This window comes from Leptinotarsa decemlineata, unplaced genomic scaffold (assembly GCF_025532065.1).
Source record: "Leptinotarsa decemlineata unplaced genomic scaffold, Ldec_3_MD MMD2_tig00026358_RagTag_RagTag, whole genome shotgun sequence".
Lineage (NCBI taxonomy): Eukaryota > Metazoa > Arthropoda > Insecta > Coleoptera > Chrysomelidae > Leptinotarsa > Leptinotarsa decemlineata.
In genome coordinates, this window is record NW_027412703.1 from 209,702 (window position 1) to 234,933 (window position 25,232).

At 34.9% G+C, this 25,232-nt stretch overlaps 1 protein-coding gene across 3 annotated transcripts in view; it reads right to left on the reverse strand.

Moving 5' to 3' along the window:
* Positions 1-25,232, reverse strand: part of aPKC (protein kinase C iota type) — a 78,680-nt gene that overhangs the window by 21,572 nt on the left and 31,876 nt on the right. For 2 of the 3 annotated variants that reach the window (XM_074184685.1, XM_074184684.1), the window contains 3 exons: positions 18,704-18,754; positions 15,552-15,637; positions 6,283-6,535 (listed from right to left, as the gene is read on the reverse strand). In XM_074184685.1, coding sequence (XP_074040786.1) covers positions 6,283-6,535; positions 15,552-15,637; positions 18,704-18,754 — 390 coding nt within the window. Of the gene's footprint in view, positions 1-6,282; positions 6,536-15,551; positions 15,638-18,703; positions 18,755-22,222; positions 22,446-25,232 lie in introns of those variants that run through there. The other variant, XM_074184686.1, reaches the window with a different exon arrangement.

A 25,232-nucleotide genomic window follows, 5' to 3' on the forward strand; every position in this document is an offset into this window, starting at 1 on the left:
AATACAAATAGCAAAAAACCCATAGTAAATGAGATATTTCCAAAAAAAGCGCAAAAAACCGATTTTTGTGACCTTTGACCTTGAAATTTAATAGTTGCTTACACCCTACCATATGTAGGTTTTGAGACAACTTTTAAGGTGTCAATATACAAGTATTTACAGACTTACAGCTGGGTATCTCGAATTCCGAGATTCTTACCTAATTTAAGCTTAAATGACTGGATTATAAATGTGCCAATCGTTTTCCAGTTTTTCATGTTTTGTCACGATGTTCATAGCGTTTTTAACAAATTGTTACAGACGATCCAATTTCAGGCGAAACGTCAATTTTTGATAATTGGATGAATACGTTAATATGGAGGGCCACAAAATGGACAACATGAATCAAAAAATTTTGGATGGATATAGAAACCAAATTATATTTTTAGAAATATTATATACCAATCATATACTATAAATAAAAGACCTCGGTAACATTAACCAGATTAATACATTTCTGCGTAATTATTCAGAATTTTCCCACAGGACACTATCAAAATTTGTCGCGAGATTTATCTGTGCTGATAAAAAAGTATACAATATGTAACTTGATCTTGACATGAGTAATTCTAATAAAAAAATAGTTTTTATAAAATAGGTTAATGTTACGATGAATTTTTATACCATATAAATTATGTAACGTGATGAACTTTAAAATTAACCCAGTGAAAGAATTGGGGGGATTAATTTGATTTCTTTCAATGTGAATTTTTTGAAAACAAGTGTCTTCAAACTATATCCGTTTCATATACTCAACTTTGACAAACATTGAAATAATTTCTTACACACATTCTTCTAGTATTTTGATTATTGCACAGTCTAAAATATACGGCACCATGAGTTTTTCTCATTTTAGTTATTGTTAATGACAGTTTGAGTGACCTTGGAAGATCATTAAAACCGCATAGAAGTGAATCTACGAGAGTCGAGATACAGTATTTTTGTTCTGCTTTGAAAAAGGCGTTTTTGATAGAACAAAATAAATATTGCACATACTTCAATACTTTAAAATGGAGAACTACACATGACTACCAAAATACAGCGTGACTCACGGTCGATGGTAGGTTAGACGTTTCTGGAAAACGCAAAGCATGATTTTTCTGAAAATTTCACCTCTCACATTTCCTTAGCTGTTCTATCGATCTAAAATATTTTCAGCATTACGGCGTTGCCACTTCCATCAAAAAGTCCTAGCAACTTTATTTTTTTAAATGGAACACCCCCTATATTAATACATTTTTGGAATCGCTCTAGTATTTTAATACTTTTTTGTTAATAATGTCCTATACTTATCTCTATCTGTTTTCGAGATAAAAAATAAATTGTGCTAAATATGGTCCAAAACATAGCCTTAATTGAAATTAAGTACATCAGTACTATCAATCCATGAAAAATTGATATTTTGATGATAGTTTGGACAAACTCGAAATATTCAAATAACACCAAGAAATCGACTCCATATCATACAGGGCGTGCTAAAATTACTATTACTTCCATTGTGCATAAAAGTAGTAAAAAGTTCATTTTTTCAAATGAAACCCCCTGTATATTACTCGGTAAATTGAAAGATGGTGAAAAATGCTTCAAGATGATATATCATGTCCCTATACCTAAATCATCAAGTTTTCTCAATAAAGTCGCTTCTTCTAGAAATATTTTTTTTTAGAATTTGGATTTAGGTAGCAGTGGAATTATCAAGCTTATAGCAGTTTGGTTACTTTTATAAGTAATTTACAAAGAGTTATCGACGGTGTTTCGAATCATCTTCCAAAATGAATGCAAATATCGATTATTCAAACGAAGTTCTTATGAAATTATTTATTATACACATGAAAAAAGTGATCAAATCATTGTCAGAACTTGTAAAAAATTCAACCAAATGTATCCTGAATTAACACCAATGAACGAGAGGAAGTTTGTAAGGTTACAAAATAATTTCCTTAACTATGGCTCAAAGTTTCCAGGAAACAACTGTACCAAAAATCAGTCATTTCTAGGTAAAAAGTAAAATTTTGTGGGCTAAAACATGTGGAAGTACAGACAATAACAGAATAGGATGATTCAAAATAACAAAATTGTAAACAAAATATCACATTTTCACAATAAATGCTGAAAATGTTGTCCATTACATTCTAAACACTTTAAAATGGTTTTTGTACGCGACTTGTGGTTGCTTTTTCAATTTCCTGGGGATCCAGATCTTCAATACTCCGCACTATTCGCCGTCGCAATTCTTCTTTGGTAGGCACTGGAGTACTGTATACCCTTTCTTTCAAAACACCCCATAAAAAAAGTCAGGTGGTGTGAGATCGGGTGATCCCGGTGGCCAATCCCACGGCCGTAAACGCCTAAACCAACGATCGTCGAAGAGTTCGTCAAGTTTCCTGGAAACTTCTTGGGTGGAATGAGCTGGCGCTTCCGTCCAGTTGAAACCATGAATTCCTATATTCCTCTAAAGGCAAATTTTCAAGAAAATCGGTTACAGTCGGCTAATTTTATTGTTCTTCAGAATACAGAAAACATTCAGGTCAATTTTTCTTGGAAACCCATTTCTTTTGTAACATGAGGATTATGATCAGCCCAAAAATGTTTATTCCTTCTATTGAAAATACCATCCCTCGTAAATTTTGATTCGTCGCTACAAATTATTTTTGACAAAAATTCCCGATCTTCCTGTGTATGAGTAAAAAGGAATTCACAAAAATGCATTCTACGTTCGAAGTCTTCTGTTTTTAGAGCTTGAACTTTGGTAAATTTATACGGATACATTCCGTAATTTTTTAAAATTCGTTGTACTGAAGCATGTGATACACCTAAATCTTTTTCTGTACTGCGAATGGAAGCTTCTGGATATGCATAAAAATATGCCAAAACGTTTCATTTGAAGTAACAGGTTTTGGTAATGTTGAAGGCGCTTTTAACATGAGCCATAGTTAAGGAATTTATCTTACAAAGTTCCTCTCGTTCATTGGTGTTAATTCAGGATACATTTGGTTGAATTTTCTACAAGTTCTGGCAATGATTTGATCACACTGTCCGTGTATAATAAATAATTTCATAAGAACTTCGTTTGAATAATCAATATTTGCATTCATTTTTGGCGATTTTTTGAAACACCGTCAATAACCATTCAGCAATTACTTATAAAAGTCACCAGACTGTCATAAGCTTGATATTTCCACGGCTACCTAAAAATTAAATTCTTTAAAAATATTTTTTTGTACATCTGTTATTGAAAATCTCTTTGATAGAAACACTTCAATCAGAACACCTACCAAAAAATCATTTAGAAAAGTTCACACATGCAGTTTGTGCTATTGCTAATATTAAATCCCTGTGAAGTTACTGACGATGACGAAGTAGTATTCAGTCCAACTGTAGAAAGTCCTTCATGTCTAACCAATAATCCTCCTTAAAATAACGTGAGTTGGCGTATGTAGTTGTAACATATGCCTTGTAATCCAAAGATCGTGTGTTCAAATCCCATGGACCCTATAATTTTTTTTATTATCAGCAGTAGAGTTATACAAAAAAAATTGTATGATACATTTGTTGAAAGTGATTTCATTTTGCTCGTGACTTTGCTCCACTTGCTGACGCTCGTTTTGCAATAATCCCCACTCACAAAATAAAATGCCACTTTCAACACTTGTAGATAAAACGTGAATAACTATTTTTCAACAAAAACGGCTTTATTAAGAAAATTTGACGTTTTAGGTATAGGGACATGATATATCATCTTGAAGCATTTTTCACCATCTTTCAATTTACCGAGTAATATACTGGGGGTTTCATTTGAAAAAAATAACTTTTGACTCCTTTTATGCACAATGAAAATAATAGTAATTTTAGCACGCCCTGTATGATATGGAGTCGATTTCTTGGTGTTATTTGAATATTTCGAGTTTATCCAAACTATCATCAAAATATCAACTTTCCATGAATTGAGAGTACTGATGTACTTAATTTCAATTAAGGCTATGTTTTGGACCATATTTAGCACGATTTATTTTTTATCTCGAATACAGATAGAGATAGGTATAGGACATTATTAATAAACAAGTGTTAAAATAGTAGAGCGATTCCAAAAATATATAAATATATGGGGTGTTCCATTAAAAAAATATAATTGCTAGGACTTTTCGATAGAAGTGGCAACGCCGCAATGCTAAAAATTTTTAGATCGATAGAACAGGTAAGGAAATGTGAGAGGTGAAATTTTCAGAAAAATCATGCATAGATCTGAGAATACCATTATCTTGCATCTCTAAAAAGGCAACTTTTGTTCTATTTAGCCGTCCTTGTAAGACCGCTTGATGAAGCGAAACACGTGTCGAGGTTTTGAAAACTTGTTATAGTGAAAATCTTATACAGTGCTAGTCAAAAGTCCCCTCCCCCCCTCGTAATTTTGGAACGGGTATACTTATAATAATGAAATTTGGAGGGTGGAAATAAACGGATGTAGGCTTCTTAACTGGTCATAACAGGTGACGCAATAGTCATAAATGACGTCACAAGGCCACTGTGACCAAAAATTTTAAATGGGACCCTATGGCAAGTGACAGCTCGTTTGAAAGGTATTGAAAATACCTATTCAGTCATACCAATTTTGTTTGGGTTTCGGCTGATTTTGATTGATAAATTGAAGAAATACGAAAATTATTGTTTCGCATTTAATTAATAAAGATTTTAAAGTACGCCTCTGGTTCATTGTCAAAAAGGTTGACGTGTTTGAATTATCTACTTGTCAAAAGTGTTTATACCTTGAAAATTTACCTAAGCTATTGTTTAACGAGACGTTTAAGTGTTTACATAGGCAAAATGGTACGTACTGTAGCCGACAAAGTAGCAGCTATCTTAATAATTGGTGAATGTAGAAACAATTTCCATGCAGCGGAACGACTGTTTAATGAGAGGTACCCCGATCGCCCTATATCGAGGGTTTATTTGAGGGAGCTTCTTCGGAAGTTTGAAGCATCAGGTAGTGTTCAAGATGCCAAACGATCTGGTCGACCAACAATTAGTGATGACAAAAAAATTGACATACTTGGAGAAATGGTAGTGAACCCTACTTCTTTCACAGCCCAAGTTGCGTCTATCTGTGAAGTCAGTCAAAGAACAGTACATAGGGTGTTGGCTAAAAACAAATTTCATCCATACAAATTAAAAATGGTGCACCAACTTTCAGATGATGACCCCGACCGAAGACTAGAATTCTGTGAAACTATGTCCGATAAAATGAACCAACAACCAGGCTACATACAGACAATTTGTTTTAGTGACGAAAGTACTTTCTTTCTCAATGGAAATGTTAACAGTCAAAATGTGAGGTATTGGAGTGACACAAATCCTCACATCTTTCGTGAAAAACATACTCAATTTCCAGAAAAAGTAAATGTTTGGGCAGGTATTTTGGGAAACCACATAGTTGGGCCTCTTTTTCTCAATGCTAACTTAACCGGTGAATTGTATCTGGAGATGTTACAAACTGATATTGAGGCGTTAATTCTTGAAATTCTAGAAGATAATCCAGATGAATTCGACAACTTGGAAATAACGTTTCAACAAGATGGTGCTCCTGCACACTATTACGGTGCAGTAAGACGTTACCTAGATGAAGAATATCGTGGTAGATGGATTGGACGACGAGGTTCGATCGAATGGCCAGCTCGGTCACCGGACCTTACACCATTAGATTTTTTTCTATGGGGGTACTTGAAATCTAAGGTTTACGCTACAGCACCTGACAGTATTGCCATTCTGAAACAACGAATTGTTGAAGAATGTAGGGCAATTTCCGCTGACACACTGGGACGAGTACGACAAGAGTTTAGCAATAGGATGCATTACTGCCAGGAAGTAGATGGAGCACATTTTGAACACTTATTATAAGAACTGGTTCTTAAATCTTTATTAATTAAATGCGAAACTATAATTTTCGTATTTCTTCAATTTATCAATCAAAATCAGCCGAAACCCAAACAAAATTGGTATGACTGAATAGGTATTTTCAATACCTTTCAAACGAGCTGTCACTTGCCATAGGGTCCCATTTAAAATTTTTGGTCACAGTGGCCTTGTGACGTCATTTATGACTATTGCGTCACCTGTTATGACCAGTTAAGAAGCCTACATCCGTTTATTTCCACCCTCCAAATTTCATTATTAGAAGTATACCCGTTCAAAAGATACGAGGGGGGGAGGGGACTTTTGACTAGCACTGTATAAAACTACCTAACTTACCTAATACATCCGGAGACGATTCGCAAAATTCTCCTTCCCTTACATCCGTTACGATTTCATTAGCAGGTGTATTGAGGGCGTGCGCCTCTCCATTATGTTCTTCTCTAACAACTGGATCTTGATGTTCATTCGTACAAGGTTTATACACAGCCTTGTGACACTTCTTATGCACCAGTAACTTACACTGAATACATTTGAAACCTTGCCTTCCCAACCCCCAGATCCGATCCTTGCAATAAGCGCAAAAAGCTCTCTACAAAATGATATATCGTATCAAATTATCATCCACATCAATAAAAATAGGTAGAATATATCAATATCATTTTTATTAAGTCTTATGGCTTGTAAATGTACTTGTAGGAAGGAGTGAACTATCATTAACCACACGACAATTGCTTTAAGAATTGCTGTTACAGTACAACTGTACAGAGTGGGCAAAATTGGACACTTTTAAAGAGAAACTCTAGTTTATAAACTGTAGTAAAACCATTAATGATTGTCATATCTAAATTTTACGTTACCAGTTTATAGCAGAATCAAAATATAGTAAGCAGTAGAGTTGTAAGTTGTGCAAAATTATAGATAATACACAATACTAGTACGATTAAAAGGTATTATTTATAACAAAAATCAGTAATGAGCTTGTAATGAGTAATACTTATACATTTCCTGATTACTGATCAGTTAAAATTCATTATTTTCTGTATAGTGTTAGATATTTATTACAACTAGTGGCAACGCTGTACGCAACGATATTTCTGTCTTTGTCACTTTACCGTAACTTCCATCTCATCGTTGCAGTCCTCACTAATATACTTGCAGCCATGAGCGTATCATTGGTTTGTGAATTATACAGTGTGAATTGTACGTTTTACAGTTAAGTTAGTCAGCAATCGACGTGTTGTGATGACAATTGGGGAAAATAATAGTGCTAATAAGTGTTTAAGCGTTACATAATTATATTTCTACACCGTTCTCAAACTACTCAAAAAATGGGAGACATGGTCGGGCCTTCCACGTCGAAAAAGGTAAAACGGTCGGAGTCTCGGTCAGTAAGAGAAAAACAAATTGTACTGATATATGCTCTAATTATACCGGTGTACCAAAATCATCGATTTACAAAATACTAAGAGGAGCAGAAATTCATGGGGACGTACAAACGCCAAAAACTAGTAGCGGACGAAAAAAAATCACAGTTAATGAAGAAGCCAAAACCAGTATACGCAGAACTATTCACAGTTTCTTTTTCAGAAATGAGCTGCCCACACTACAAACAGTTCTGGAGGCACTTAGCGATCATGAATTGGTTCCAAAAATGGGTAAAGAAACTTTTAGGAAACTTGTACACGAAATGAAATTTACGTACGGAAAAGTTGACAGGAAAAGCATTGTCATTGAACGTCAAGAAATAATAGCATGGAGAAGAAACTATCTAAGAAAAATTGACGAATTTTGGAAGCTCAAAAAAAAAATTGTACTTCATGGACGAGACATGGGTTAACCAAGGACATACGGTCAAAAAAGTATGGCAGGATGGTAATATAACAAGTGCACGACAAGCCTTTATTGAAGGTTTGTCAGTTGGGTTAAAACAGCCATCTGGAAAAGGTAGTCGTCTGATAGTTACGCATATAGGAAGCGACAGTGGATTTTTACCAAATGGTGAATTAATATCTAAATCTAAAAAACAGGCGACTATCATGAAGAGATGAATGCGGAGGTGTTTGAAAAATGATTTGAAGGCATCATTCAACTTGTGGAACCTGGGTCTGTCATCGTCATGGACAATGCCCCATACCACAGTCGACATTTAGAACCATTACCGAAACAATCATGGAAAAAAGCAGCAATTCAAGAATGGTTAATTAATAAGAACATCCAATATAACAAAGATAATTCAAAGGCAGAACTACTTCAGCTAACAAAATTACACACAGACAAATATAAAAAATTCGCAGTGGATGAGATGGCGTTAAGTCGTGGAATTACAGTTTTAAGGTTACCACCATACCACTGCGAATTGAACCCAATAGAATTAATCTGGGCGCAAGTAAAAGGATATGTGGCACGAGAAAACAGAACATTTAAATTAGTGGACGTGCAACATCACCTACAAGAAGCTATTCGAACTGTTTCTGCAGAAGACTGGAAGAAATGCATGCAGCATGTTTTAAAAGAGGAGCAAAAAATGTGGGACGTAGACAACCGTATTGAACACAATATTGAACCAATCATAATTCACTTTGATGATAGCGGTAGCAACAGTGACGAATCTGAGGTTGAAGATTAGACGAAAATTTGTATATTTACATTTATATTATATTCTATTATCAAAAATTTGTAATTTGTATTTTCTAGTACCCCTGACGATGAGTTTAAGTTACTCGAAAGCTTGAGAATAGTTATAAAGAGTTCACTTATCAATTGCTGAAACCCAATAGTGAAAAAAAGTTATATATATATATATATATATATATATATATATATATATATATATATATATATATATATATATTCATTGTTAATTCATTTGGTACCTACTATAATTACCACGATTATTACTCCGTTTTCATAAGGCCCACCTAATGACTACAACGATTAGGTAAATTACGATATTGCAAAGTTTTAATGAAACAAATAAAAAATGTGTATGAATATTTCAACTAATTGTACTAAGAATTTTTCTTTCATTCTTAACCCTCTCAAAAATTAATAAGCACGCCCCCGATTTGCTGTCAACTGGGCTTACTTCTACTCTCAATCATTAGATTAGATTAGATAGATGAAAACTGATGGCTGTGTCTGAGAGTCAAATTTTATGACATACTTGATGGTATAAACCACATATCGATATCTATCATCGTTTCTGAGTCAAAGCATGTTTTTGGAAAATGTGCATTTTCGAAAAGTTGCTCTAACTTTTTTCCTGTCAAAAATTTCTTGTTTTAACGAAAACATTTACAAAACACTTTTTTACGTGTATGATGTAAAAAACCAAATTTTTTTCAAATGAGATATCAATAGTTATTGATGGAAAACTATTTTTTCAATGGGACACCCTGTATATTCTTGCATCAACCATGTACTTCGTATATCTCTTCTGAATTACCTTGGATTCGCACCGAGTGCAACTGAGTTGATTGGAAATTACTTACAGAACCGATCATAATGTGTCACCTTCAAAAACTCTACGTCGAATCTCATCAATTTCTATAACGGTGTTCCGCAAGGGTCCATATGGGGCCCACTACTATTTGTATCATATACATCACAATTTCCAGATTGTCTTCAATATTCTTCTGTCATCTGCTACGCCGATGATACTCAAATCTACATAGAATGCGATGGAGATACTTTTGACATAACACAGAAAAAACTTAATGATGACTTATGTTCTCTGATGAAATTATCAACCAAATATTGCTTAACTGTCAATCCCTCTAAGCCAGTAGTTGTGTTTTTTGCGTAAACGCAATCTTGACAAGGTTTCTATAACTACAAACGGAGTTGAGTCACTTCTTAAGGATATTTCTAAAAACTTAGGACTATACCTCGACAGTTCTTTAAGACGAACAAAGGCACGGTTTAGTAGAGCCTTGATGATTCCTCTCTTAGTCGATTGATGGTGGTTGGATTTCTGGTTCAGATACTGTCCTGTGTGAGTGGGTTTTCGATATACAGATGTTTCCCATTTAGTGTCGGTCCTCCTCACCAATACGTCCAAGAAAGGCAATTCGTTGTGGACTTCCTTTTCCATTGAGAAAGTGATGGAAGGACTTACGTTGTTAATGTGCTTCAGGAAAGTGTCTAGTTCTGCATTCCCATGGTCCTATATTATGAAGGTGTCATTTACGTGTCTCAACCAGACTCGGGTCTTCTTGTGGACTTCTTCAATGGCCAGAATTTCAAACCACTCCGTCCCATCCCACTGGCCGTCCCTCATCTTACGTAAAGAATTCGTCCTTCAGTTGGAAGTAGCAGTTTCGTACACAGCATCCTAGTAATTCCATGATTACTTGTATCGGTAAGTTTGTTCTATCTTTCAGGTTCCCATTTTCAGATAGCTTCTTCTGTATGATATAGTATACCATATCATACATACTTCGTTGCGAATGTGTTTGAAAATTGAACTAAAATCACCAATTGAAGAGCGCCTTTACTGCTCAAATCAAAATTTGACAGCTAATAGTAAAGATTTGCATTCTGTTTTATCGCCGCTTCGTCCAAAACCCAATTGATCAAAGTGTGCGTTTCAAAGTCTACATGAAAAAACCTAAAAGCTCTGTATTTCCAAGATGACTCTAGCAAAACATTAAGTGTGCTACATTTTTGGAAAGGTAATTTCATGCTCTATTGAAATATGCATTCAAAAGATAATTTTCCATCAATAACTAATAACATCTCATTTGAAAAAAATATTTTTTTGCATCATTGAATTCTACGTAAAAAGTTGTTTTGGAAATGCTTTCATAGAAACAAAAAATTTTTGACAGGAGGAAAGTTACAGCAACTTTTGAAAAATGCATATTTTCGAAAAACAATGCTGTAACTCAGAAAGGATGATAGATATCGATTTGCGTTTTTTACCATCAAGTTTGTCATAAAATTTGTTTCAACAGTTTTCATCTTATCTAGTTTGAAAACAAGACTTTTCCTTTAAAAGTGTTCAATTTGGCTCACTCTGTAAACCTATGCTGGAATAACCATATCACCCATGAAGAAAAAGAAAGTAATTCCAATATCGTTGTAGAACTTACTTACGCCCATCTTCACTCCATCAAATATACAGTGCATATTTCTCACCAATTTTTAGCTATTGAATTCCTATATGGGGTACATGTGGACAGTCATTATTCAAAAAAGTAAAAATACTTCAAAATAAAGTCGTTAAATGTTATTCAGGCTTGACTAAAGAACCTCAGCTGATACTTTATACAGAGTAACCAAGATACTGCCTATTCAGGATATTCTAGAACTCGAGCAAGGTAAATTTGCATACAAGGTTATACATGAACAAGTCAAATGTAATACCAACTTCACTTTCGTTAATCAGCTCCAGGAATACAATACTCGTACCCATTATAATGTCTTTTTAGAACCTGTACGTACTAATATTGGCTTAAATAATCCCATTACACTATGCATGAAAACTTATAATTATCTTCCCAATAGAAATAACAGATAGCCCTAATGTCAGTATCTTTAAGAATAAAATAAAGAGTTTTTATACTGGCATACTCAACGAAGGAACGGCTTAAATCTATTCAATTCTCTGTATTAATTACTATGAAGTTTTTTATTTTATTTACATTTGTATAATGTATTCTCAAGTGAATCTTGATAATATTATTTTGTTGTACTGCATAAAGTATTATTATATTGTTTTTAGCTAGTTTTCCGAGACCAGCATGATGGTGCTGCGTTGGATAACTGTTTTTGGATAGTGCTGCTATCTCAATTACTATTTAAAATGTTTATTGTAACCATGATTGTATTATCTGAATAAAGTTCTTTAACTTGTGATATACTGTTTGGAACCTTTGGTGTAGTAATGAATATTACTGGAGTTTTTTTTTCCTTCCTTATGGACAGACAAAAAGATCTATTAAAGTGAGATATAAGGAACACATAGAACACTTAAAATATGGAAGAGCTGAAAAATCAGCAGTCGCCCATCATATTTTGCAACAAAACCATTCCATAGACTTCAGTTCTTTAAGATTAGTTAGACAAGTTAATAACAACAGGCAACTAGATGCCTATGAGAGTGTGGAAATAAGTAAACATAATAATATTATGAATAACGATAACGGACCAATACCAAATAGCATACTATATAGCTTGTTGAAACAATATTGTTGGGTTTACTGATTACTACAAAAAGACACATTGTAAATATATTTAGATAGGCAATATTTGAAACTAATTTTATATACCTGAAAATTATTCTATATATAGCTGTAACATTAAACATACATAAGGACATATTGTAAATAATAGAAAGGCCAATTGTAAAATTGATTTAGGGTGGTACACTTGTATGGGTGGTATTACTGATTACCTACCTGTATGATGTACCTGATTAGTATAAGTAGCTTTAGTTTTGAGTAGTTATTAGTTTTATCTTCCTCTTGAAGATGATCACTTGGTGATCGAAACACGTGTCGAGGTGTAAAAATAACGATTTGGTGTTGGGAAAAAACTCCAGTAATATTAATTATTTAAAGTCCTTAAAAAAAAGTAACAAAATTCTTTTTAAAGCTAGCGTTATAACGCGTGTATTGGTAAACCCTTATCACAGGCAGTTGCTACCTCAATGATTTATTCTAAAGAGAGACAAAAAGTGCTGAAGATGTATCACATCCGGTCATGGCATGTAGAAACAGAATATTTTTTTTGCAATGTGGATACTTCTTGTGATGCACTGTTTGGAACCTTTGGTGTAGTAATGGATATTACTGGAGATTTTTCCCCAACACCAAATCATTATTTTCAACACCTCGTAACGTGTTTCGATCACCAAGTGATCATCTTCAAAAGTAAGATCAAATTGGGTTTTAAGTTGGGAAAAACTCCAGTAATATTAATGTGGATACTTGGTGACGCTATCAGTCGAGTATATTTTCGTTTTAACATTCTTTTTTCCTGGTTTTTGAAAGAAACATTGATGTAGGTTGATCAAGCATTCCAAAATCTCTACAATATAAGTATATTCTTCACAAAACGCCCAAGTATCAGATAGAAGTTTTTAGGACACTTAAAAACATGAATGAAAAGCAATAAAGTTCACGCCTTGGTGTACGGCATTCTAGTCGCTTTCTCAGCGCTGTACTTTGAAAACGATCCATTTTACAGAAAAATGCAGATGACATTTTTTTTTATGAAGCCACGACAAACAATTTTTATAACGACCTCTATTGACCTCCGAACAATAGGTCGCGAGATATTCGTGAAAACTGATTTTTGTGACCTTTTGACCTTTACAACTTTTTTAGCCGGTACGAAATCAATGTCGATTTTTCATATCTTCAGTACAACGCCGTGATAAAGGTGTATACAAAAATTCAGCTCACCAGGAACTTTTTCGCGGATGGGGGTTTAAAATGCCGAAAATGACTGGATTATGAATCATCTGAATGGAACCGGTGGCTTGTGCAATATTCAACTTCGAAGCTTATATGAATTAAAATGAAGAAATCATCAGAGTGGTCTGCGATGACGACGTGACGCTAGAGTAGCTGAAGAAAGCCACAATGAACATTGAGATGTGGAGGAGGCTTCACTTGCGGTCGTCAGTGTGGATAAGCTCCCACAGCTTACCAAAGCCTCGCTCTGGATCCCGGAGGACGTCCACAAGACGACATCCGGTGAAAAGGAGAGGGTCCTGGGTCGGCTGAAGGCGCAGAACCCTGACCTAACAGTAGCAAGATGGTGCAATTTCCACCACGAGGTGAAGGTAAACCCACAAGGACACCTCTTCGTCTTCGGGATCGAAGACGATGCTATGGCTGTACTCAAGAAGAAGTCGATGAGGATAAGCTACGCGTTTACCTCATTAACTATAAGAGCAACACAGAAAGAAGCAGAGGGTACCTCTGGAGACTCTAGGTCCTTGGAAGACGAGCCACCTAAAGTGGATATTGACCCCAAGGCCACCATGGGCCCCGAAAAGGAAGTCGAAGCATCTGAACAGATGACAGACGATGACCTGACGGAGCGAGGTCGCCTCCCCCTAGTGGGGGAGCAGATGAACCTTTAAAAGTAACTTTAAATCCAACAACTGTCTCATGGTCAAGGACGTTGGAAAAAAGATAAAAATAATACAATGCAACCTCTAACACAAAAAGGCGGCAACGGCAACACTATGTCGCCACCTTGATGTATTGGGGGATGCAATAGCTTTGATCCAGGAGCCCTGGATAATAAAGACCAAAATTACTGGTTTCAGTAGCCTAACTGGTAAAATTTTCAGCTTACCAAGCAATCAGCAACCTAGGACTGCTGTTTACGTTCCTAGGAAAGAAAGAAAGCCTTTCCGATGGCACAATTCAGCACCTCAAATCTCACTGCGGTTAATGTGGAATGTCCAGATGGAAAAGGCAAATATACAGCGTTGATACTCGCATCGGTGTAGCTTCCCACTATCTCAACCAGAGAGTGGAGCTTATATTAGGTTGCAACTCAAACTCTCACCACTTGAGCTGGGGCAGCAAGGATATCAACGCCCGAGGTGAGTCCCTATATGAATATATAATTAAGAAATATCTAACAATCTTGAACAGAGGCACGGAGCCGACATTTATCAACGCCCGTAGCCAAACATTAATAGATATCACGCTAACGATAGCCAAAATATCAAACAAAATCAAGGACTGGCAAGTGTCGGACCATATTTCTATGTCAGACCACTGCTGGTTGACCTATACGGTAAGCCAGAATCTCAGGACCACTAAGCGCCGCCCTAGGAATTAAGTAATATGCATCGATATAGAAAATTGTAAGTATCTCGATAACGATCACCTCCAGCGTTGTTGAGGAAGTGCTCATTTTTTACTTGGAAAAGGTGAGGGAATTAGGTCTTTTCATGAAAAGCACCAAAAGTGCTGTCAGAAAAGTTAGGGCAATTTAAAATAAGTAATCACCCAAATCTAAAGAAATGAACTTTAAATGTTCAAGCCAGTCTCGGATATACCTACACAGTAGGTTGAATGGACTGACGCCTATCAGAAAACAATTGAGTTTTTCATTCCTCGTCTTAAGTTTGCCCATTCCAAAATTGAAAGTCGACTATTTCAGTTGTATCGCCAATTACATATGCAGGAAAATTTCTGAGAAGAGTAGTTGTTTTCTGATAGGCGTCAGTCTATTCAACCAACTGTGTAGAAATATTCGAGACTGGCTTGAACATTTAAAGTTCATTTCTTTAGATTTGTTTACTGCCTGTCTTCAAGCATAGCCCGCTACTAATAAGTAAATAATGACAGCGTACGCAGCGAGCGCCCTTTAGATGTGACATGAAAATTAATACGAAATTATGATTTCCCACGTCAAAAAAAACCTGGGTATAAAACTTTTGCTAAAGTTTTTATCAAAAACAGAATAAACAAATTCAGTGTTACTATCTTCATTCGGCCGTCGTAGTTTGGAACTGCATCTTGCATTTTTAGGATACAGCTTCAAACTACGACAGCTTTCAAACCCGAATGAAGATAATAACACTAAAAATCTCGGCCCATTTTTGATGAAATTACAAAAAAACTGCAACTTACCCTATTGAAACGTTTCGCTTGAAATATGTGTCCATTAACTCTATATAATTTTCGCCAACGCCTAGCCCCTCTTCTATAAATACTTCCTAAAAACAAAACAAACAAGGTGAAAGATAAAACGATAAGAAAAGCTGAAGTAAAATTCAAGACTTTCTTCAGCACACACACACCTAATTTCTCTTTGTGATTTTCAGTACAGAACATCATACATTTTATGATGTTTTTCACGGTCATTTTAGCTGCCGTTTTTTCGGAAATCCATCGGGTGGCATGTTTACAGAATTGTAAACTAAATAAAAACAAATGGTTACTTTAAGTGTGTGGACGAATGAAAACAAATAAGAATGAAAAAAGTAAAGAATTCAATCTAAAAAAAATCTGATATTTATGCCCTGATATACATAGCGGTCCGGTACTTAAAGCTGAGTTCACACTTCGTGAAATTAACTTTTATGAAAACTATCTCCATTTTAATTATGAGAAATTCTGGATGTTCAGTTTTTCATACAGAAATATTCGGTTACGGGAGTGTGCCAATGCACGATTGACCGGAGGCTTGCAGTGTTGCCAACTGGATCAACTATAAAGTCGCTACACATGAACCAAAATTCCGCTACACTGCTTCATATTCTGATGATCCCTCTAATCTCCGCCCTATATCTCTCATACCAACCATCGCAAAAATCATTGAAAAACCAGTTAAGAAACGACTACTTGGATTCATAAATAAGCATAACGTCATCAGTGAAAATCAATTTAGCTTCCAGAATAATAAAAATACGCACGATGCTATTTTTCTCATTTCTGAATAAAGTTTATTCTGAGATAAATGTCGATGAAAAGACTGCCGCAGTATTTTGTGACCTGTCAAAGGCATTTGTCTGCGTTGATCACAAAATACTGCTGAGAAAGCTCCAACGTTATGGATGCAGAGGGTAACTCACAAATGGTTCGATTCCTACTCAATGGGAAGGACGCAAATGGTCAAAACAACTCAACTTAAAAAAAGGGAAATTAATTCTGGAGTTCCACAAGGTTCTGTGCTAGGTCTTATTATATATTAATGACCCCACCAAGCTTAATATTTCTGGGAAGTTCACCTTATTTGTTGATGACACTACCATACTTTGGAATAATAAAAACACTTGCGAGTTGCACAAAATAATCTCTGCCGGCTTGAAAAAAGAAGATTAACTCAACTAAAACAAATTTATTATCATTTAGATGCTCAATCACTGGAATCTAAAAATAGCACTAAATTTCTGGGAGTCTTCATTGATCAGAATTCAAAATTACTTACGCTACGGAATACCGTTTTGGGGAGCATGCAGTCCAACTTTATTCAAAAGTCTACTAATTTTACAGAAAAGGGAAATAAGGTATATAAAAACCCTTAAACCAAGAGACTCATGTAGAACCTTCTTCAGAAAACAGAATATTCTAACGGTAAATGCATTATTTATACTAGAATCTGTTTATTTAATATATAAGCATATATTAAATTTTGCTGCATCCTCTTCCCATTATAACATCCGAAACAGCAGACACACTCTCTGAACCTCACTGTGCTAACTAAAAACATTACCAGATTACAACAGTGAAAAAATTAACAATCATTTGCCTATGGACATAGACCTGCCAATATAAATGACTTCCAATTCAGGAAGTTAGTCAAACAATGGTAAATTTTCGTGGACACCCGGCGATTTTGAAAAAATTTTTGACTGTACTTACGTATTTTGACGCGTAGATTCCGAATCCGAAAGAAAAAGCGGCGCTCTCCCTTATTTAAAAAGTTACGGCCCTTCAAAGTTCAGAAAAGGGCAACTTTTCAGCCTTTTTTTTTTCACTAAATAAACTATTCAAAAACACAAGCATTTATTCACTAGGTCACCTTTACACCTTATTCCTCCTTCTTTAACACTTTTCACTTCAATAATCAATATTTTTCTTATAAAAATGTTAAAAAATGTACGGAGCTGCTTTTTGGTTACATATCACTGTATTTTACGTTTTTAAGGTTAATGATATGGTTGGTACGACTGCCTTCATTCTTTAGCTCGTAAATTGGTTTTTGGCACTTTTCTTAAAATTATAACAAATGTACTGAGCTTTTTTCTTCGGTATTTTCATAATCCGCTTTCTATTGCATCTATACCATAAAGTGTCAATTTAATTTGCACTCTTCATTGCAATTAGTACAACGTATTGTTGCTGCAAACAGTCCTACTTGAACCAAATATAGAATTACATTATTTCTTACTACTAATTTATGAATTTCGTTCAAATTCATTTTGTTTTTTTGGTGAAAAAGAAGGCTGAAAAGTTGCCCTTTTCTGAACTTTGAAGGGCCGTAACTTTTTAAATAAGGGAGAGCGCCGCTTTTTTCTTTCAGATTCGTAGTCTACGCATCAAAATACGTAAGTACAGTCAAAAATATTTTCAAAATCGCCGGGTGTCCACATAACGAAAATTTACCATCCAAAGATATTCTTCTTCACTTTCATCATGTAATGGCCTCAGCTACTAAGACTGTAACGTATTGACTGTGCAATACGTTACAGTCTCAGTAGTAGTAGTAGTGACAATTATTCAGCAGTCAGCTTTGAGTGCTATCCACACTGCCTCTTCTTCTTCTTCCATTTTCCTTTCAATATTATTTGCAGAAAATTCCGCTACTTTATGTTCAAATCCGCTACGCCGCTACCGTCAAGTAAATGCCGTTACGGTAGCGGAATTCCGCTACGGTTGGCAACTCTGGGAGGCTTTAAATGTCCGCGTGCCTTCGGCCTCAGTTCGCACCAAAGGGCTAGGCGGCTAGCTAGGTCGAGGAGTATGTCGAGTAGGGAATTTTCTTGTCCATCCTTGTGCCATTGTGGAAGCAGCCTTGGAACTGAAAGTCTGTCGTAAATTTACACCCAGCTTCAAAAACGGACCGTCTCAAGTGCTGTCTTGGCGACACAACTCGACTTTTCTTCTACATCCCTCAATTTTTTCAGTTACTTCTACACGTTCGCGAATAGTCTGCCCTCCGTTCGTCACCTCTTCAGTATGATATTGAAGCACGACAGCTTAACTGCTTTTGGTCGGCTCCCAGAACCGTTAATGAATTCACAATAATAATATAAAATTAAATATAATTGAGCACTTACTATCTTCTCCTTGGCATGGCATTCCTGGTTGTGAAGGTACATTTGGGAATACTGTAATAAAAAAAATACATTATTGATTCTTTCTGCCACAGAATGTTACATTTATATGAATGCCACTATACTATGCAAAAAAACATTCAACAACATCATGTTATAGCGATTTTATAGTTCGTTATACAAAACGGTGTCTATAGACACGCCCTAAGGACCTAACCTGTTCTGGCGTGTTTATAGACACGCTTGAAGAAGCTATTGTATAGCGAAACACGTGTTGCGTTTTTGTGAAACTGTTTAAGAGTGTAATCTCACGATAAAGTGGTTCTTGAATATGCAGTTTTGATAATGGGCCTGAAATATGATGCTTTAATAAACGTTGTTGTTGGTTCTCATCTATTCTAGGGTATAGTCGAAGTAAACAAAATTGTGCACATTTAAAGTTGGCGGCACTCTAAAAACTAGAATTCAGATTTGAAACAAATGTCAAGAGGTTATTTATTTATTCATTTCATACACTACTCTACAGGATGAACCCAATTACAGAATAGGGAATAACATTGGCATTTACAAATATGTACTTACATAATATAATTTGTGAATCTATATAAAAAAATAAAATAAAAGAACTATCAGTTAGCTAAGACATGTGTTTTGATTTGTATAATCTGGCAGTTGAATATATCTAGGACATGACTAACAGAATTAGAGGTATCGCAGATTGTATAAATTGGAGATTTTTTCATTATATTTGTACGCGGAGTGTTGAGATAAAATGTGACACTATTCCTAGATCCTAGAACCCAAAAATTTAACAAATGTAAGAGTTGAGAGCAGGTGATGATATTGTTTATGACCTTGAATAAAAAAAGAAATGAATAATATTTGCGCCTTACCTCGAGACTACAAAAATTGTGAATTACAAGCAATTCATAATAGGGTTATGAGTTTAAAAGACATATATTTAGGAAGCGCCTCTGTAGGGCTTCTAGTTGATTTATATCAACCTGATAGTAGGGACTCCACATCATATTCCAGCCTAGATCGAACAAAGTGAAATAAAGTAATTTCAATGTTGAAGCTTTTTCGAAGCCTTTTGTATTTCTAACTAAGAATCCATACATGCGATTAGCTGCTGTTAGAGTAGTGTCAATATGTTTGTTGAAAGAGAGGGATGAATCGAAAGTAACACCTAGATCAGTGAGTGTGTCAGGACGTTCCAGAACTTGATTGTTTACGACTTAGTTGTGTAAATTCAGATTGGTTTTCAGTGAGTAAGACATTACATTACATTTGGATATGTTGAGAGATAGATTATTCTTTCGACACCATGAAGCAACGCGATTTAAATTCAGGGCGAGACGTTCGCAATCATCAGAACATGTTATATTGTGATAGAATTTCAAGTCATCTGCGTATAAAAGGAAATTGACATCAATTTCAGCTCCGATATGTTTAATGAACATATTGAATAGTAGGGGTCCTAGATTTGATCCTTGTGGTACACCAGATGTGGCTATATATTCGATAGACTTGAGGCCATTGAGTTGGACGTGCTGCTTAAGGTTGTAAAAATACGATTTGAAGAGGGGAATTAATTCATTGGATAATTTAAAAGTCGAAAGCTTGTTGAGCAGGATACTATGGTCAGGTCTGTCAAACGCTTTAGAAAAATCAGTTTATATAACATCAGTCTGAGACTGACAATCAATACCCTCTGCAATACATTGAGTGATTGTTACAAGATGGCTGAAGACTGAAGATGTAGAAGGCTGTCATTCTTGGCTCACTGCGCTTGCTGCTCATTGGTTGATAATGCTGGCGCACAGGGCCTGCTTAGCGCACACTACGGTGAAAAAAAAGTAATAATAATAGCTTAATTGTCCAACACTTACCCATTTACAGGACAATATAAAATTTTATTCACAATACTTAACCATAAACGAAAAATAAAATGAACAAAAAAGAAAAACTAATTCTAATTACCTACATCAAGTACATGTTAGTAATTCTAATCACCATGGGCACAAATGCTATTGAAATTTGTGCACATAACGTATATTGGAGAATTGAGCATAATGTTAGTTCTTGCTCTGAGAGGTCTAAACATGGATTGAGATCGTGAAGCTGGCCGTGGTATATTGAAGTTAATTTGTTCAAGAATTTTAGGACAGTCAACTCTCTCATTCACTAAACTGAATAAAAATATGAGCGACGCACATTTTCTGCGATGCTCTAAACTAAAAAGTTCCAAACGTTCATATATGACAAAAAAACGTTCATATATGACAAAAATGTACAAAACTTTCTTTGAATTCTTTCAATGGCTATGTTATGCATCTCATAGAATGGACTCCAGACGATATTTGCATATTCTATCTTCAAACGTACGTAGGTGAAATATAACAGCTTCATGGCTTTATTATTATGAAAGTTTCTGCAATGTCTAACAATGAAACCATAAGCTCTGAGAGATCCTGAAACTTATTGTGAAATATGTCTACCAAATATTAATTTATGATCGAATATTACCCCTAGGTCTTTGATCTCATTACATCTCAGCAGACCTGAATCCTGAAATACATACGGGAATGTATAAACCTCTTTTTTCGACTATAACTCACTACTTTACATTTCTCCACATTGAGTTTCAATTTATTATTGCTACACCAAGCAACAAGAAATTCTAATTGAAGATTGAAGATTTACACAATCACCTACTTCCTTAATTATAGAAAATAATTTCAAGTCATCCGCGAGGCACAACCGCTCACAAGCTAAACTTTCACATTAGTCATTAATAAAGAATAAAAACAAAAGAGGACCTAAGTTGGAGCCCTGAGGCACACCAGAAGAAACTATATATGTTCTAAACTTATAACCGTTGAAGGACACGAATTGTTTTCTACATGTCAGATAGGATTGCATCAGCTGACAGGCAATATTCGAAAAACCAAAACTCAAACTTGTAGGTGTACATACTCAACTTTCGAAGACACGATTTTTTCCAAGTTTCCACCACATTTTCACCCCCTCAGACGGCCTGGAAAACTATGACGTGAAGTTGTTTTCGTCGAATAGATCATCAGGAATAACATGTCTCAAGTTTGTAGGTGTACAAAGTCGATATTTCATGTAACGAAATTCTTTAATATTTTCATGTTGCGAATTTTTTAAATATTTCCAACCTATTTTCACCCCTTCAGACAGTTTAATAAACTAGGATGGTTCTTTTTTTACTAAATCAGTCAATAAGTGTCACTATTTAATAGTGACACTCCTACTGATAAAATAAATATCTAAAGATAATATCTAATTTTCATTTACAAATTTTCAATCAAATGTTTGGCAAAAACTTCCAAATGTACTTTGACCATTTCGACTCTACTTATTGTAAATATCAAAATCATTCATATCTGTGTCATTCAATATAGAAAATTCATCGTTTTTATTTTGTTTCACACATTTTCATTAAAAGTTTTTGATAATAGGGAAACGATGCATAGGCTGGTAAAAAACACTAACCTCTGAGCGAGTTCACGACCATAGATGACGGATCATAAGAAAGAATAGGGTGGTATGAGCATAGAACGGCAATTTCTCCTAAATCACTCAACAACTTTCTTGTCCAAGTTTTATCGTTCATATTCAAAAACACGTTTCAACACATATTACAATGTGAAAAATAATTAAAATCAAAATGTTGTTCGGTGAAACGACTCATCATTCTATCGCTTTGAGAGTACTGAAAACAATATGAAAATAGAAGATAAAATGATAAGCTGATAAGAGACTCGTAATCTTCATATAAATTTATTGCTGATATAATATATATAGTTCAGGAAACATAATAAGCCTTTTCTTCGAATACAAACAATTTTTTTTAAGCGAAAAATATTATAGTCCGGTCATTATACAATATTGAACTAACGAAAATTACGACAGAGCTAAATTTTGGTGAAGACCTTTATTTTACCATAATAAATAAAAATTTCAAAGTCCCAATCTGTCTCATGAGCGCTTCAAAAGTTATTAGGGGTCAAAGTTAAAAATTTCAGGTTTTTCAAGTTTTTCTCGAAAACCGTAAGTTTTATCAAAGAAATACCTCAGACCAAAGTTGTGGATCTCAAAATTCTCTACAAAAATAGTACTTATGATTTTTTCTGTAAGTATCACCGTTGTAAAAGTCACGTTCTATGTAATATGAACACATTCAGGTACTTAAGCAAGTAAAAATGCCTGTTTGTGTCTCTTTTATGTATATACTATATATTATATTCAGAAAATATACATTTAAAGGACCGTCAGTTCCTTCGAAAATCCCCTCTACCCGTATGGCCTTGAATATAATCTGTGGCGTCGTTCATGTGCCTGCTTCTTTTAGTGTTAAACGTTAAATGAATATACGTATTTATTACAAGCGTCTACTATAAGAGTTTTTAGTGATTGGTATTTGAAAAAAAATGTCGCAATTTTGCTTCATTTGCTCTAAGCTTACTGAAGGTGAAACTGTTGTGGTTAATCGCGGAATGCAAACTTTAATCGATGCAAGTGATGCGAGATGATGATGAGTTTACTAAATATTTCGAGGTTTCCGAGAAAAACTCACAAAACCTGAAATTTTGACCTCTGACCCCAAATAACTTTTGAAGCGCTTATGGGATAGATTGGGACTTTAAATTTTTTATTTTTTATGGTATAGTAAAGGTCTTCACCAAAATTTAGCTCTGTCGCAATTTTCGTTATTTCATTACTGTTTTCAGGTCTAAATTAACCGGACTATTGGTATTATTGTGAAAAAAGCGACAGGCGCTTGATATATTTTGAACTTTTCAGTTCGACGTTCTTTAAAAACGTGTTTTTTAGTTTTTTCAAACTATATTTATTTCCATACAATATTGTCATTACTCCACTGGCTAAATAATCATAATGTAAATGTGCGTTTCTTATAGTTCTGGGAAACTTGAAAGTATTGATGCGGAATTTGGGGGATGAATAACTCCATGTCGCCTGACACGAAAAGAACAGATACTTCTGACTAGATTACATATTGGACCCATCTCACGTCCCTTAAAAGATTGAGAAATGGTACAGCTAGCAATGTTCTCAATGTCATGTTGAACCTTCTTGAAGCGCAAATTTGAAGTATGCCCAAAATATGTATGAGTAAGGAGGAGGATAGAACTTCCACATTACAATTCAAAGGTCGCTAGCAAAACTTTTGCACTATGCAATTCGTAATAAATACTACATGGGATGAAAAGTCTCGAGCCTAACACATAGATGCATTCACCGCTACCCTCAAAAGAGAGCTGTTGAAATATCATGATATTCTACTCATAAGTTCATGAGTTATTGTACTAAGAGTGACACCACTTTTGTTATTTTCAAAACAATGGATCACTCACTGTTCAATCGTGAGACCGTGTGGCACCGTGTCTTCTAAAATCTTACTAACCTCAACAGTACAGTCATCCTCCTGCCACCCCCCCCTATACCACCCCCCTTCCTTTCTCCAACCAGACTCTTGCATGTGGTAGAATGAACTTGTACATGTCGTAAATAGAATTGTAACGAATTAAAGAATTAACTGTCTAAAACAAATTTATTTTCAACAATATTTCACTATCACAACTAATTTATATACAACACTTAGCAACTAACGCTTAATTTATCTTCACGGTTAGAATTCTTTCTTTAAACGCACGATTCACTTTCTATGTACAGACTGCCATCTCGAGATGAGAAGCCGGCTTATATATTGGCAACGACCGTGATATAGACTTTATTACTCTCCATTGTTTTTTTGCATTGTTACCTGCTTTTTGCCATTCTGCTTTGAAATAAATTGATTTTTGTTTCCTTATCTCATTGGTAACTTTATTTGCGAATACTTCAAAGTCCATCCACTATTTATTTATATTTTCAGAATTTGGATTTGTTCCATTTATTTTTTTATATACAGTGTGTAACAACGAAAACTTAACAGAGCCGTTTTTGAATATAAAAAGTAAGATTTTTAAAAAAGCTCGGACACGTCGATTTCTAATTTAAGGGGGACACCTTTCAGACTAATCATATTTTTTGTAGTACGCACCCCCTCGGAGGGGTGCGTCCGACGACCCTTATTTAGATAGGGAAAGTACGTCGAGTGGCACCTTGTTTTAAAGGTCTTTCGAATACCTTTACATCTCTGTTAAAAGAAAATTTTTGTAACGATTAGTTTTCGAGATAATTTGAAGATTTAAAGGTATTTTTATTTAGTTCAACTCTTTTCAAAATAAATCAAATTGTTTTTAAGGTACAATTTACGTTGAGAACTTTTGTGAAAAAATAAATTTTTGCTTTTTATGACAACCTGCTAATACGTGTCCATTTGATTTCGTAAAAAAGTAAGAATTATTTGTTTATTACGAGGAGATTTTTTCGGGGGATGGGGTTGTTACCACCCTTACATTTTAGGTAAATTGAGTGGCACCTTCTTATGAAGGTTGCCTTTTGACGTCGATATTTTATGCTTCTGATAAAAAAGTGA